This window comes from Oncorhynchus mykiss, chromosome 11 (assembly GCF_013265735.2).
Source record: "Oncorhynchus mykiss isolate Arlee chromosome 11, USDA_OmykA_1.1, whole genome shotgun sequence".
In the NCBI taxonomy this organism is placed as follows: Eukaryota; Metazoa; Chordata; class Actinopteri; order Salmoniformes; family Salmonidae; genus Oncorhynchus; species Oncorhynchus mykiss.
The window spans coordinates 2,371,454-2,388,610 of NC_048575.1; the positions used below are offsets into that span (position 1 = coordinate 2,371,454).

Below are 17,157 nucleotides of genomic sequence, written 5' to 3' on the forward strand. Positions count from 1 at the left end.
ATGAAACATGATCATTAGCATACCTGTTGGTTACCTATAATGAACCATGATCATTAGCCTACCTGTTGGTTACCTGTGTAATGAACCATGATCATAGGCATACCTGTTGGTTACCTATAATGAACCATGATCATTAGCATACCTGTTGGTTACCTATAATGAACCATGATCATTAGCATAACTGTTGGTTACCTGTGTAATGAAACATGATCATTAGCATACCTGTTGGTTACCTATAATGAAACATGACCATTAGCATACCTGTTGGATACCTGTGTAATGAAACATGATCATTAGCATACCTGTTGGTTACCTGTGTAATGAAACATGATCATTAGCATACCTGTTGGTTACCTGTGTAATGAAACATGATCATTAGCATACCTGTTGGTTACCTGTGTAATGAAACATGATCATTAGCATACCTGTTGGTTACCTGTAATGAACCATGATCATTAGCCTAACTGTTGGTTACCTGTGTAATGAACCATGATCATTAGCCTAACTGTTGGTTACCTGTGTAATGAACCATGATCATTAGCATACCTGTTGGATACCTGTATAATGAACCATGATCACTAGCATACCTGTTGGTTACCTGTGTAATGAAACATGATCATTAGCATATCTGTTGGTTACCTGTGTAATGAAACATGATCATTAGCATACCTGTTGGTTACCTGTGTAATGAAACATGATCATTAGCATACCTGTTGGTTACCTGTGTAATGAACCATGATCATTAGCCTAACTGTTGGTTACCTGTGTAATAAACCATGATCATTAGCATACCTGTTGGTTACCTAAAATGAACCATGATCATTAGCATACCTGTTGGATACCTGTGTAATGAACCATGATCATTAGCATACCTGTTGGTTACCTATAATGAACCATGATCATTAGCATACCTGTTGGTTACCTGTGTAATGAACCATGATCATTAGCATACCTGTTGGTTACCTATAATGAACCATGATCATTAGCATACCTGTTGGATACCTGTGTAATGAACCATGATCATTAGCATACCTGTTGGTTACCTGTGTAATGAAACATGATCATTAGCATACCTGTTGGTTACCTGTGTAATGAAACATGATCATTAGCATACCTGTTGGATACCTGTGTAATGAACCATGATCATTAGCATACCTGTTGGTTACCTGTAATGAACCATGATCATTAGCATACCTGTTGGATACCTGTGTAATGAACCATGATCATTAGCATACCTGTTGGTTACCTATAATGAACCATGATCATTAGCATACCTGTTGGATACCTGTGTAATGAACCATGATCATTAGCATACCTGTTGGTTACCTGTGTAATGAAACATGATCATTAGCATACCCGTTGGTTACCTGTGTAATGAAACATGATCATTAGCATACCTGTTGGTTACCTATAATGAACCATGATCATTAGCATAACTGTTGGATACCTGTGTAATGAAACATGATCATTAGCATACCTGTTGGTTACCTATAATGAACCATGATCATTAGCATACCTGTTGGATACCTGTGTAATGAAACATGATCATTAGCATACCTGTTGGTTACCTATAATGAACCATGATCATTAGCATACCTGTTGGATACCTGTGTAATGAACCATGATCATTAGCATACCTGTTGGTAACCTATACAAACCATGATCATTAGCATAACTGTTGGATGCCTGTGTAATGAAACATGATCATTAGCATACCTGTTGGTTACCTATAATGAACCATGATCATTAGCATACCTGTTGGATACCTGTGTAATGAACCATGATCATTAGCATACCTGTTGGTTACCTATAATGAACCATGATCATTAGCATACCTGTTGGATACCTGTGTAATGAACCATGATCATTAGCATACCTGTTGGATACCTATAATGAACCATGATCATTAGCATACCTGTTGGTTACCTGTGTAATGAAACATGATCATTAGCATACCTGTTGGTTACCTATAATGAACCATGATCATTAGCATACCTGTTGGATACCTGTGTAATGAAACATGATCATTAGCATACCTGTTGGATACCTGTGTAATGAACCATGATCATTAGCATACCTGTTGGTTACCTGTGTAATGAACCATGATCATTAGCCTAACTGTTGGTTACATGTGTAATGAACCATGATCATTAGCATACCTGTTGGATACCTGTGTAATGAACCATGATCACTAGCATACCTGTTGGTTACCTGTGTAATGAAACATGATCATTAGCATACCTGTTGGTTACCTGTGTAATTAAACATGATCATTAGCATACCTGTTGGTTACCTGTGTAATGAAACATGATCATTAGCATACCTGTTGGTTACCTATAATGAACCATGATCATTAGCCTACCTGTTGGTTACCTGTGTAATGAACCATGATCATTAGCATACCTGTTGGTTACCTATAATGAACCATGATCATTAGCATACCTGTTGGTTACCTATAATGAACCATGATCATTAGCATACCTGTTGGTTACCTATAATGAACCATGATCATTAGCATACCTGTTGGATACCTGTGTAATGAAACATGATCATTAGCATACCTGTTGGTTACCTATAATGAACCATGATCATTAGCATACCTGTTGGATACCTGTGTAATGAACCATGATCATTAGCATACCTGTTGGTAACCTATACAAACCATGATCATTAGCATAACTGTTGGATACCTGTGTAATGAAACATGATCATTAGCATACCTGTTGGTTACCTATAATGAACCATGATCATTAGCATACCTGTTGGATACCTGTGTAATGAACCATGATCATTAGCATACCTGTTGGTTACCTATAATGAACCATGATCATTAGCATACCTGTTGGATACCTGTGTAATGAACCATGATCATTAGCATACCTGTTGGATACCTATAATGAACCATGATCATTAGCATACCTGTTGGTTACCTGTGTAATGAAACATGATCATTAGCATACCTGTTGGTTACCTATAATGAACCATGATCATTAGCATACCTGTTGGATACCTGTGTAATGAAACATGATCATTAGCATACCTGTTGGATACCTGTGTAATGAACCATGATCATTAGCATACCTGTTGGTTACCTGTGTAATGAACCATGATCATTAGCCTAACTGTTGGTTACATGTGTAATGAACCATGATCATTAGCATACCTGTTGGATACCTGTGTAATGAACCATGATCACTAGCATACCTGTTGGTTACCTGTGTAATGAAACATGATCATTAGCATACCTGTTGGTTACCTGTGTAATGAAACATGATCATTAGCATACCTGTTGGTTACCTGTGTAATGAAACATGATCATTAGCATACCTGTTGGTTACCTATAATGAACCATGATCATTAGCCTACCTGTTGGTTACCTGTGTAATGAACCATGATCATTAGCATACCTGTTGGTTACCTATAATGAACCATGATCATTAGCATACCTGTTGGTTACCTGTGTAATGAACCATGATCATTAGCATACCTGTTGGTTACCTGTGTAATGAAACATGATCATTAGCATACCTGTTGGTTACCTGTGTAATGAACCATGATCATTAGCATACCTGTTGGATACCTGTGTAATGAACCATGATCATTAGCATACCTGTTGGTTACCTTTAATGAACCATGATCATTAGCATACCTGTTGGATACCAGTGTAATGAACCATGATCATTAGCATACCTGTTGGTTACCTATAATGAACCATGATCATTAGCATACCTGTTGGATACCTGTGTAATGAACCATGATCATTAGCATACCTGTTGGTTACCTGTGTAATGAAACATGATCATTAGCATACCCGTTGGTTACCTGTGTAATGAAACATGATCATTAGCATACCTGTTGGTTACCTATAATGAACCATGATCATTAGCATAACTGTTGGATACCTGTGTAATGAAACATGATCATTAGCATACCTGTTGGTTACCTATAATGAACCATGATCATTAGCATACCTGTTGGATACCTGTGTAATGAAACATGATCATTAGCATACCTGTTGGTTACCTATAATGAACCATGATCATTAGCATACCTGTTGGATACCTGTGTAATGAACCATGATCATTAGCATACCTGTTGGTTACCTATACAAACCATGATCATTAGCATAACTGTTGGATACCTGTGTAATGAAACATGATCATTAGCATACCTGTTGGTTACCTATAATGAACCATGATCATTAGCATACCTGTTGGATACCTGTGTAATGAACCATGATCATTAGCATACCTGTTGGTTACCTATAATTAACCATGATCATTAGCATACCTGTTGGATACCTGTGTAATGAACCATGATCATTAGCATACCTGTTGGATACCTATAATGAACCATGATCATTAGCATACCTGTTGGTTACCTGTGTAATGAAACATGATCATTAGCATACCTGTTGGTTACCTATAATGAACCATGATCATTAGCATACCTGTTGGATACCTGTGTAATGAACCATGATCATTAGCCTACCTGTTGGTTACCTGTGTAATGAACCATGATCATTAGCATACCTGTTGGATACCTGTGTAATGAACCATGATCATTAGCATACCTGTTGGATACCTATAATGAACCATGATCATTAGCATACCTGTAGGTTACCTGTGTAATGAACCATGATCATTAGCATACCTGTTGGTTACCTGTGTAATGAACCATGATCATTAGCATACCTGTTGGTTACCTATAATGAAACATGATCATTAGCATACCTGTTGGTTACCTGTGTAATGAACCATGATCATTGGCATACCTGTTGGTTACTTGTCTATCGAACCATGATTGTTGTTCCGATTTTGACTTTTTAGCATTTAACTTTTATGTTTAATCTTTTATTTGATCATTTTCGCTTTTCAATAACCTATTTTCATTTTCACTTTACAATTGAATATTGAAGCATTTTAGACCTGGGTCCCCCTCCTTGGCTGTCGATGTAGTCTCTTTCAGGGTCCCTAATAAAAAACACGAATAACAGGAGTTATTACACAAACATATTTTAATATTATTATATTTTAACAATAGCCTGTTGATCAGGCTTCCACATGCATTGGTAAGTTGTATCTCATAAGATCACACCAGTTAATACTTTAGGCCATTAATGGTAAAACCAATAAACCAGTTAAGACCTGTGGTTTAACCTACTTCACTCGTCTGGCTAGACGAGCATGCGCTGTAATGACATTAAAACGCGTGACAGAAAATACTTCCTGGGTTTTCACTGCCTCGGTTTACCATTGGCTGATGCGGGTGGGAAAGGCATCTATATTCTCCAATGAGATTAAAGGTTTTATTCTGAGCTCGTGAAGCGGACTGTCATATTTTTCTTCCAGAATATATGGGTGAGTCTTTAGAGTAGATTCAACATTCGTAGTTTACCATGCTTTATTTATTCTGGTTTGATCGTAAAAGATCAATTCATCATTCCGTGTCATTGTTATAGTCTAAACGGCTATCGTTTATGTTCTATCACGTAAACACCCGCATCCTCCCAGATTTGAATTTGACAGTGTTTAACCTACTCATCATTGAGTGCGTTTTCATCTGAACACCAGACACAGGTAGATTAGTACAAACCAGCTGACTTGGTGTTTACTTTGCGACATTCTTGAGATGCTGAACGCTTAATGCATGGATGGGCGCATCACCATGTCGGCTACTATGACGGCTTAGTAAAAGCTTTGCCATGTTTTGTTTTCTTGGCGACTTGTCAGCTGAAACCCTTTCCCTTCCTAGATTATTGCCTATTGTCAGAGAAGAATTGTCCGTTTATTCTTTCACGCATAGGTACGGTATATCCGTTTATTGGGATGTTATTACAGTCTGCAATAGACTACACCTGCTGACATTCCCGAAGAGAACTCCGATTAGGCTGTTGGCCTGTTGGTTGTATTTACATGTGTAGTCAGTCTATGACTATAAGAAACACAAGGCTACAATTAAACGATACATTATATCATATGGAGTCATTTATGTACGTTTTTATTTATTTATGTGATTGTGTTGATCGTGTAAACCAACAGTAGGTGGCGCCAGATCGCCTTTTGATTCCATTCGTAACGTTGTAACCATGGTTTCTACAGTTGAATAGCAGCTTGACCTGCTCCCATTAAGATGAACACGTACCAGGTCCCGAACCCTGGCCTGCCGGGATGCCCACCCGGACTAGAGTATCTAACACAGGTGAGTCCTCTCATCCTATTCCATGATGTTGTCGTGGCGATTCTGTTTAATTTAGTCCTATAGAACATTGATATTGTTTGCACTTTGATTTAGGTTGATCAGCTACTCATCAAACAGAAAGTCGAGTTTATTGAAGGTATGTACAATTTTTTTTTTACAAAAACAAGAATTACTATTTTGATGATGGTCTTCATAGATTTGAGATTTGTGTACGTGTGTCTGTGTGTGTGTGGTGTGTGTATGTGTGTGTGTGTGTGTGTGTGTGTGTACGTGTGTGTACGTGTGTGTACGTGTGTGTGTGTGTGTACGTGTGTGTGTGTGACCCCACAGCCCTGGCTGGCTTTGAGAGCAACAACAAGTATGAGGTACGTAATGCCATGGGTCAGAACGTGTTCTATGCTGTGGAGGAGAATGACTGTCTTAGCAGGCAGTGCTGCGGACCCTTACGATCCTTCACAATAAAAGTCCTTGACAACTTTGGACAGGAGGTCATCACAGTCACCAGACCTCTCAAGTGCATGTCCTGTTTCTTCCCCTGCTGTCTGCAAGAGGTGAGTTGACTTCAGTCTCTGAGACTCTTCCCTAGAACTGGTTACTGACAGGTCAGATCCCCTTTCTAAATGTAGTACACCTAAAGGAAATGCAGCTTCATGTTTCATCACACAGAACTCATGGTTTCTGTTCAGAGATATCGTTCTTTAACTCTCAAGCATGTTTCTTTCCTTCCATCTTTCTTTCCTTCTTAATTAACCCCCCTTCACAATCTTCCTCTTTACTTCTCCACTGTTCCAACACCAACCCTGTCCCGCTATTATATTACCCCACCACCCCTCTCTATTTATTATATTACCCCACCACCCCTCTCTATTATATTACCCCACCACCCCTCTCTATTATATTACCCCCACCACCCCTCTCTGTTATATTCCCCCCACTACCCCTCTCTGTTATATTACCCCACCACCCCTCTCTATTATATTACCCCAAAACCCCTCTCTATTATATTACCCCCACCACCCCTCTCTATTATATTACCCCACCACCCTCTCTATTATATTACCTCCCCCCACCCTCTCTATTATATTACCCCCACCACTCTCTATTATATTACCCCCACCACCCCTCTCTATTATATTACCCCCATCACTCTCTATTATATTACCCCCACCACCCCTCTCTATTATATTACCCCACCACCCCTCTCTATTATATTACCCCACCACCCCTCTCTATTATATTACCCCACCACCCCTCTCTATTATATTACCCCACCACCCCTCTCTATTATATTACCCCCACCACCCCTCTCTATTATATTACCCCCACCACCCCTCTCTATTATATTACCCCACCACCCCTCTCTATTATATTACCTCCCCCCACCCTCTCTATTATATTACCCCCACCACCCCTCTCTATTATATTACCACACCACCCCTCTCTATTATATTACCCCCACCACCCCTCTCTATTATATTACCCACCACCCCTCTCTATTATATTACCCCACCACCCCTCTCTATTATATTACCCCACCACCCCTCTCTATTATATTACCTCCCCCCACCCTCTCTATTATATTACCCCCACCATTCTCTATTATATTACCCCACCACCCCTCTCTATTATATTACCTCCCCCCACCCTCTCTATTATATTACCCCCACCACTCTCTATTATATTACCCCCACCACCCCTCTCTATTATATTACCCCCACCACCCCTCTCTATTATATTACCCCCACCACCCCTCTCTATTATATTACCCCCACCACCCCTCTCTATTATATTACCCCACCACCCCTCTCTATTATATTACCCCACCACCCCTCTCTATTATATTACCCCACCACCCCTCTCTATTATATTACCCCCCACCACCCCTCTCTATTATGTTACCCCACCACCCCTCTCTATTATATTACCCCACCACCCCTCTCTATTATATTACCCACCACCCCTCTCTGTTATATTACCCCCACCCCTCTCTATTATATTACCCCCACCACCCCTCTCTATTATATTACCCCACCACCCCTCTCTATTATATTACCCACCACCACTCCTCTCTATTATATTACCCCACCACCCCTCTCTATTATATTACCCACCACCCCTCTCTATTCTTTTACCCCCACCACCCCTCTCTATTATATTGTCCCACCACCCCTCTCTATTATATTACCCCACCACCCCTCCCCTCTCTATTATATTACCCCCACCACCCCTCTCTATTATATTGCCCCACCACCCCTCTCTATTATATTACCCCACCACCCCTCCCCTCTCTATTATATTACCCACCACCACCCCTCTCTATTATATTACCCCACCACCCCTCTCTATTATATTACCACACCACCCCTCTCTATTATATTACCCCCACCACCCCTCTCTATTATATTACCCACCACCCCTCTCTATTATATTACCCCACCACCCCTCTCTATTATATTACCCCACCACCCCTCTCTATTATATTACCTCCCCCCACCCTCTCTATTATATTACCCCCACCATTCTCTATTATATTACCCCACCACCCCTCTCTATTATATTACCTCCCCCCACCCTCTCTATTATATTACCCCCACCACTCTCTATTATATTACCCCCACCACCCCTCTCTATTATATTACCCCCACCACCCCTCTCTATTATATTACCCCCACCACCCCTCTCTATTATATTACCCCCACCACCCCTCTCTATTATATTACCCCACCACCCCTCTCTATTATATTACCCCACCACCCCTCTCTATTATATTACCCCACCACCCCTCTCTATTATATTACCCCCCACCACCCCTCTCTATTATGTTACCCCACCACCCCTCTCTATTATATTACCCCACCACCCCTCTCTATTATATTACCCACCACCCCTCTCTGTTATATTACCCCCACCCCTCTCTATTATATTACCCCCACCACCCCTCTCTATTATATTACCCCACCACCCCTCTCTATTATATTACCCACCACCACTCCTCTCTATTATATTACCCCACCACCCCTCTCTATTATATTACCCACCACCCCTCTCTATTCTTTTACCCCCACCACCCCTCTCTATTATATTGTCCCACCACCCCTCTCTATTATATTACCCCACCACCCCTCCCCTCTCTATTATATTACCCCCACCACCCCTCTCTATTATATTGCCCCACCACCCCTCTCTATTATATTACCCCACCACCCCTCCCCTCTCTATTATATTACCCACCACCACCCCTCTCTATTATATTACCCCACCACCCCTCTCTATTATATTACCCACCACCCCTCTCTATTCTATTACCCCCACCACCCCTCTCTATTATATTGCCCCACCACCCCTCTCTATTATATTACCCCACCACCCCTCCCCTCTCTATTATATTACGACACCACCCCTCTCTATTATATTACGCCCTACCACCCCTCTCTGTTATATTACCCCACCACCCTCTCTCTATTATATTACCCCACCACCCCTCTCTATTATATTACCCCCCACCCCTCTCGATTATATTACCCCACCACCCCTCTCTATTCTATTACCCCCACCACCCCTCTCTATTATATTACCCCACCACCCTCTCTATTATACTACCCCACCTCCCCTCTCTATTATATTACCCCACCAACCCTCTCTATTATATTACCCCACCACCCCTCTCTATTATATTACCCCACCACCCCTCTCTATTATTTTACCCACCACCACCCCTCTCTATTATATTACCCCACCACCCCTCTCTATTATATTACCCCACCACCCCTCTCTATTATATTACCCCCACCACCCCTCTCTATTATATTACCCCACCGACCCTCTCTATTATATTACCCCACCACCCCTCCCCTCTCTATTATATTACCCCACCACCCCTCTCTATTATATTACCCCACCACCCGCTCTGTTATATTACCCCACCACCCTTTCTATTATATTACCCCACCACCCCTCTCTATTATATTACCCACCACCCCTCTCTATTATATTACCCCACCACCCCTCCCCTCTCTATTATATTACCCCCACCACCCCTCTCTATTATATTGCCCCACCACCCCTCTCTATTATATTACCCCACCACCCCTCCCCTCTCTATTATATTACCCACCACCACCCCTCTCTATTATATTACCCCACCACCCCTCTCTATTATATTACCCACCACCCCTCTCTATTCTATTACCCCCACCACCCCTCTCTATTATATTGCCCCACCACCCCTCTCTATTATATTACCCCACCACCCCTCCCCTCTCTATTATATTACGACACCACCCCTCTCTATTATATTACGCCCTACCACCCCTCTCTGTTATATTACCCCACCACCCTCTCTCTATTATATTACCCCACCACCCCTCTCTATTATATTACCCCCCACCCCTCTCGATTATATTACCCCACCACCCCTCTCTATTCTATTACCCCCACCACCCCTCTCTATTATATTACCCCACCACCCTCTCTATTATACTACCCCACCTCCCCTCTCTATTATATTACCCCACCAACCCTCTCTATTATATTACCCCACCACCCCTCTCTATTATATTACCCCACCACCCCTCTCTATTATTTTACCCACCACCACCCCTCTCTATTATATTACCCCACCACCCCTCTCTATTATATTACCCCACCACCCCTCTCTATTATATTACCCCCACCACCCCTCTCTATTATATTACCCCACCGACCCTCTCTATTATATTACCCCACCACCCCTCCCCTCTCTATTATATTACCCCACCACCCCTCTCTATTATATTACCCCACCACCCGCTCTGTTATATTACCCCACCACCCTTTCTATTATATTACCCCACCACCCCTCTCTATTATATTACCCACCACCCCTCTCTATTATATTACCTACCACCACCCCTCTCTATTATATTACCCCACCACTCCTCTCTATTATATTACCCCACCACCCCTCTCTATTATATTACCCCACCACCCCTCTCTGTTATATTACCCCCACCACCACTCTCTATTATATTACCCACCACCCCTCTCTATTATATTACCTACCACCACCCCTCTCTATTATATTACCCCACCACTCCTCTCTATTATATTACCCCACCACCCCTCTCTATTATATTACCCCACCACCCCTCTCTGTTATATTACCCCCACCACCACTCTCTATTATATTACCCCACCACCCCTCTCTGTTATATTACCCCACCACCACTCTCTATTATATTACCCCACCACCCCTCTCTATTATTTTACCCCACCACCCCTCTCTGTTATATTACCCCCACCCCTCTCTATTATATTAACCCACCACCACTCTCTATTATATTACCCCACCACCCCTCTCTGTTATATTACCCCACCACCACTCTCTATTATATTACCCCACCACCCCTCTCTATTATATTACCCCACCACCCCTCTCTGTTATATTACCCCACCACCCCTCTCTATTATATTACCCCACCACCCCTCTCTGTTATATTACCCCCACCCCTCTCTATTATATTAACCCACCACCACTCTCTATTATATTACCCCACCACCCCTCTCTGTTATATTACCCCACCACCACTCTCTATTATATTACCCCACCACCCCTCTCTATTATATTACCCCACCACCCCTCTCTATTATATTACCCCCACCACCCCTCTCTATTATATTACCCCACCACCCCTGTCTATTATATTACCCCACCACCCCTCTTTATTATATTACCCCCACCACCCCTCTCTATTATATTACCCCACCCCCCTCTCTATTATATTACCCCCCACCATCCTCTCTATTATATTACCCCCACCACCCTCTCTATTATATTACCCCCCACCACCCCTCTCTATTATATTACCCCCACCACCCCTCTCTATGATATTACCCCCCACCACCCCTCTCTATTATATTACCCCCACCACCCCTCTCTATTATATTACCCCACCACCCCTCTCTATTATATTACCCCACAATCCCTCTCTATTATATTACCCCACCACCCCTCTCTATTATATTACCCCACCACCCCTCTCCATTATATTACCTCCCACCACCCCTCTCTATTATATTACCCCACCACCCCTCTCTATTATATTACCCCACCACCCCTCTCTATTATATTACCCCCCACCACCCCTCTCTATTATATTACCCCACCACCCCTCTCTATTATATTACCCCCCACCCCTCTCTATTATATTACCCCACCACCCCTCTCTATTCTATTACCCCCACCACCCCTCTCTATTATATTACCCCACCACCCCTCTCTATTATATTACCCCACAACCCCTCTCTATTATATTACCCCACCACCCCTCTCTATTATATTACCCCACCACCCCTCTCTATTATATTACCCACCACCACCCCTCTCTATTATATTACCCCACCACCCCACTCTATTATATTCCCCCACCACCCCTCTCTGTTACATTACCCCCACCCCTCTCTATTATATTACCCCACCACCCCTCTCTATTATATTACCCCACCACCCCTCTCTGTTATATTACCCCCACCCCTCTCTATTAAATTACCCCACCACCCCTCTCTGTTACATTACCCCCACCCCTCTCTATTATATTACCCCACCACCCCTCTCTATTATATTACCCCACCACCCCTCTCTATTATATTACCCCACCACCCCTCTCTGTTACATTACCCCCACCCCTCTCTATTATATTACCCCACCACCCCTCTCTATTATATTACCCCACCACCCCTCTCTGTTATATTACCCCCACCCCTCTCTATTATATTACCCCACAACCCCTCTCTATTATATTACCCCACCACCCCTCTCTATTATATTACCCCACCACCCCTCTCTATTATATTACCCACCACCACCCCTCTCTATTATATTACCCCACCACCCCACTCTATTATATTCCCCCACCACCCCTCTCTGTTACATTACCCCCACCCCTCTCTATTATATTACCCCACCACCCCTCTCTATTATATTACCCCACCACCCCTCTCTGTTATATTACCCCCACCCCTCTCTATTAAATTACCCCACCACCCCTCTCTGTTACATTACCCCCACCCCTCTCTATTATATTACCCCACCACCCCTCTCTATTATATTACCCCACCACCCCTCTCTATTATATTACCCCACCACCCCTCTCTGTTACATTACCCCCACCCCTCTCTATTATATTACCCCACCACCCCTCTCTATTATATTACCCCACCACCCCTCTCTGTTATATTACCCCCACCCCTCTCTATTATATTACCCCACCACCCCTCTCTGTTATATTACCCCCACCACCCCTCTCTGTTATATTACCCCACCACCCCTCTATATTATATTCCCCCACCACCCCTTTCTGTTATATTACCCCCACCGCCCCTCTCTGTTATATTACCCCACCGCCCCTGTCTCAGCTGGAGGTGCAGGCCCCCCCAGGGAACACGGTAGGCTACGTGGTCCAGCAGTGGCACCCCTTCTCCCCCAAGTTCATCATAGAGAATGAACACAGAGAGGCTGTGCTGAGGCTGCATGGACCCTTCTGTGGTTGGAGTTGCTTGCCTGATGTTGACTTTGAGGTACGTGTGTATGTTTGTCCAAACACACACACACACACACACACACACACACACACACACACACACACACACACACACACACACACACACACAAACACATACACACTGAACATGATGAAATCTGTGAAAACAGAATATTACATGGTTAAATGTTCTGGTTCTGGGGACCCTTTTGGGTTTTATAAGGCCTGTCTGTTTGTCTCTGAACGATGGTAAACATGTTACTAATCAACAAGAGTTCTGGGTGAATGAATCCATTCGACCCAAACAGTGTATTGTGTGTTTTTGTGGGACAGAGTTACCATGTTGCCATTCTTGCATGCTGCTGGTTCTTTAGGCTCTGAGGGCTGTTTGGGTCAAAGACATTGAACTTTACTGTGATGGAGAAGAGTTTAGCCAAAAGCATAATATTGCCATTCAAATTCCTTCAAAGTTTGAATTTATTTCAGGAGAAACTAAAGATAAAACATTTTTATTATGTAGAAGATTGTGATTGGACAGCAGGCAGACTAGTAAAGCAAATATGTCACAATGAAATGGAACCTAGCCAAACAAGTTTAACAAGTTCTCCATTTCATCACTTTCCATCTAGTAACACCCGGAAGATAATAATGTCAAATCAAAATCAAATTGTATTTGATCACATACGCCGAATACAACAGCTTACAGGTCACCTTACAGTGAAATGCTTACTTACAAGCCCTTAAACCAACAATTTTAAGAAAAATACGTAAAAAATACAAAAATATATATAAACAAAAAATATAATAAAAAGTTAATATAAAATATAATAAAAACATTAAAATAATGTTTTTTTTTTGGAGGGGGGGGTGGGGGTGATTCAGCTGCATCTCTCTGTGTGTAAAGTGGCTGTTGCCTACTGTTGCCTCCTCTCCAGATCGTGACCATGGATGAAGTGGATAAGATAGGGAAGATCAGTAAACAGTGGACCGGTCTACTCCGTGAGGCGTTCACGGACGCTGATAACTTTGGGATCCAGTTCCCCATGGATCTGGACGTGAAGATGAAGGCTGTGATGATAGGAGCTTGTTTCCTCGTCGTAAGTCTAGTATTTTACTTCATGCTATGATGTGCTATGCTATGCTAAGCTATACTGTGGTTTTCTATGTTGATGTGGATGTCGATTAAGGCAGACCTCCGCACCTCTCTGATTCAGAGGAGGGTTAGGTTAAATGGGGAAGACACATTTCAATTGAATGCATTCAATTGTACAACTGACTAGGTTTCCCTATATGCTATGCTAAGCTATGCTCTGGTTTGCTATGCAATGCAAAGCTATGCGGGGATTTGCTATGCTATGCTGTGGTTTGCTATGCTATGCTAAGATATGCTGTGATTTGCTATGGTACGTTAAGCTATGCTCTGGTTTGCTATGCAATGCTAAGCTATGCTGTGGTTTGCTATGCTATGCTAAGCTATGCTGTGGTTTGCTATGCTATGCTAAGCTATGCTGTGGTTTGCTATGCTATGATAAGCTATGCTAAGCTATGCTGTGGTTGGCTATGCTGTGCTATTCTCTATTCTATTCTAATGGTATATGTAGATGTTTTTGATGGAGATTGCATGTTTTCTTTCAGGATTTCATGTTCTTTGAGAGCGGTAACCAACCCTAGCAGCTGAGGAGTAGTCTACATCTCAGACAGTCTGCACTCCTGGAGCTATAACTTCCTGCTGGTTCATGGACAAGGTCTCAGATAGACATGGTGCTATGTGTGGGATTCATCTGGTTGGCATGGTAAGAACCATATAAATAGATCTACCAAGGGATTACAGGTGAATGTAATGTAATGGCCGCTGGTACTAGTTTTAGCTTCTGGGGTTGGTACACATTGCAGCTAAATCAGTCAAACCAGGTGTGTGTGTGTCAGTGTTATATATTTAGAGATTGTATATAAAGGAGTGTTCATATGTGTGTTTTTACAGTGTGTACATTGTGGTTGCGTTGCCCACAACCCCCTCAGTCTGATAAAAAGGGTTGTGTGGTACCACTTCACCCATTTACCACATGTGAAAATAAAATGAACACCATCTTTATCTCAACCACTATGCTGAAGGGAAAGGAAGGAGAGCAGAGATGAAGAAATGCTATGTAGCTTAAAGAAGAAATCTACAAAAAACATGTTATATTTTTTGGTAAATCGGAAGACCTTAATATGTTCTTGTGTCAACAGTATATTAAGTTACCGTATTACTGCTACTGTGTTTTGCTCGAGACAACTTTTGTATGCAGTATTTTGAGACTTTTGATATTTAATTTATTTATTTGTGTATTTATGTAGCTTAATATTGTTTATTGTTTTCATGTGATTGTAATTTGTGGGAAAGTTGACATAATGTTCAGTATTAAAAACATCCTCCAGTGATTTCTGAACTTTTTACTTTTGAAAAGTGATATCTCAAGTATAAATACAGTAATGTAAACACTAAAAGGTAAAAATGTGTTTTGAGGAAAATTGATTTAATTTTTGGGGGACAAAACTGGATACTTGAAGGTGGTGAGGGAAAGTAGCAACACATCTGCCAAGCTGATCCTCAACACTGGAGCTCCCCAGGGGTGCGTGCTCAGTCCCCTCCTGTACTCCCTGTTCACCCCCGACTGCGTGGCCACACACGACTCCAACACCATCATTAAGTTTACAGACGACACAACGGTGGTAGGCCTGATCACCGACAACGATGAGACAGCCTATATTGAGGAGGTCAGAAACCTGGTCGGGTGGTGCCAGAATAACAACCTATCTCACAACGTAGCCAAGACTAAGGAGATGATTGTGGACTACAGGAAAAGGAGCACCGAGCACGTCCCCATTCTCATCGACGGGGCTGTAGTGGAGCAGGTTGAGAGCTTCAAGTTCCTTGGTGTCCACATCAACAACAAACTAGAATGGCCCAAACACACCAAGACAGTCCTGAAGAGGGCACGACAAAATCTATTCCCCCTCAGGAAACTAAAAAGATTTGGCATGGGTCCTGAGATCCTGAAAGGTTCTACAGCTGCAACATCGAGAACATCCTGACCGGTTGCATCACCTGTTACGGCAATTGATCGGCCTCCGACCGCAAGGCACTACAGAGGGTAGTGTGTACGGCCCAGTACATCACTGGGGCAAAGCTGCCTGCCATCCAGGACCTCTACACCAGGCGGTGTCAGAGGAAGGCCCTAACAACTGTCAAAGACCCCAGCCACCCCAGTCATAGACTGTTCTCTCTACTACCGCATGGCAAGCGGTACCGGAGTGCCAAGTCTAGGACAAAAAGTATTCTCAACAGTTTTTACTCCCAAGCCATAAGTCTCCTGAACAGCTAATCAAATGGCTACCCGGACTATTTGCATTGTGTGTCCGCCCAACCCCTCTTTTACGCTGCTGCTACTCTCTGTTT

The 17,157-nt window shown here is 42.5% G+C and overlaps 1 protein-coding gene across 1 annotated transcript; it reads left to right on the plus strand.

Moving 5' to 3' along the window:
• The first annotated feature begins 5,247 nt into the window (after window positions 1-5,247).
• On the plus strand, window positions 5,248-16,139 carry si:ch73-206p6.1 (phospholipid scramblase 1). Its single transcript, XM_036934658.1, has 7 exons — window positions 5,248-5,360; window positions 6,102-6,201; window positions 6,295-6,337; window positions 6,532-6,752; window positions 13,594-13,755; window positions 14,654-14,815; window positions 15,354-16,139. The coding sequence occupies exons 2-7, from the start codon at window positions 6,133-6,135 to the stop codon at window positions 15,387-15,389; spliced, it is 693 nt and encodes a 230-aa protein (XP_036790553.1). The 5' UTR covers window positions 5,248-5,360; window positions 6,102-6,132; the 3' UTR covers window positions 15,390-16,139.
• Window positions 16,140-17,157: the final 1,018 nt, after the last annotated feature.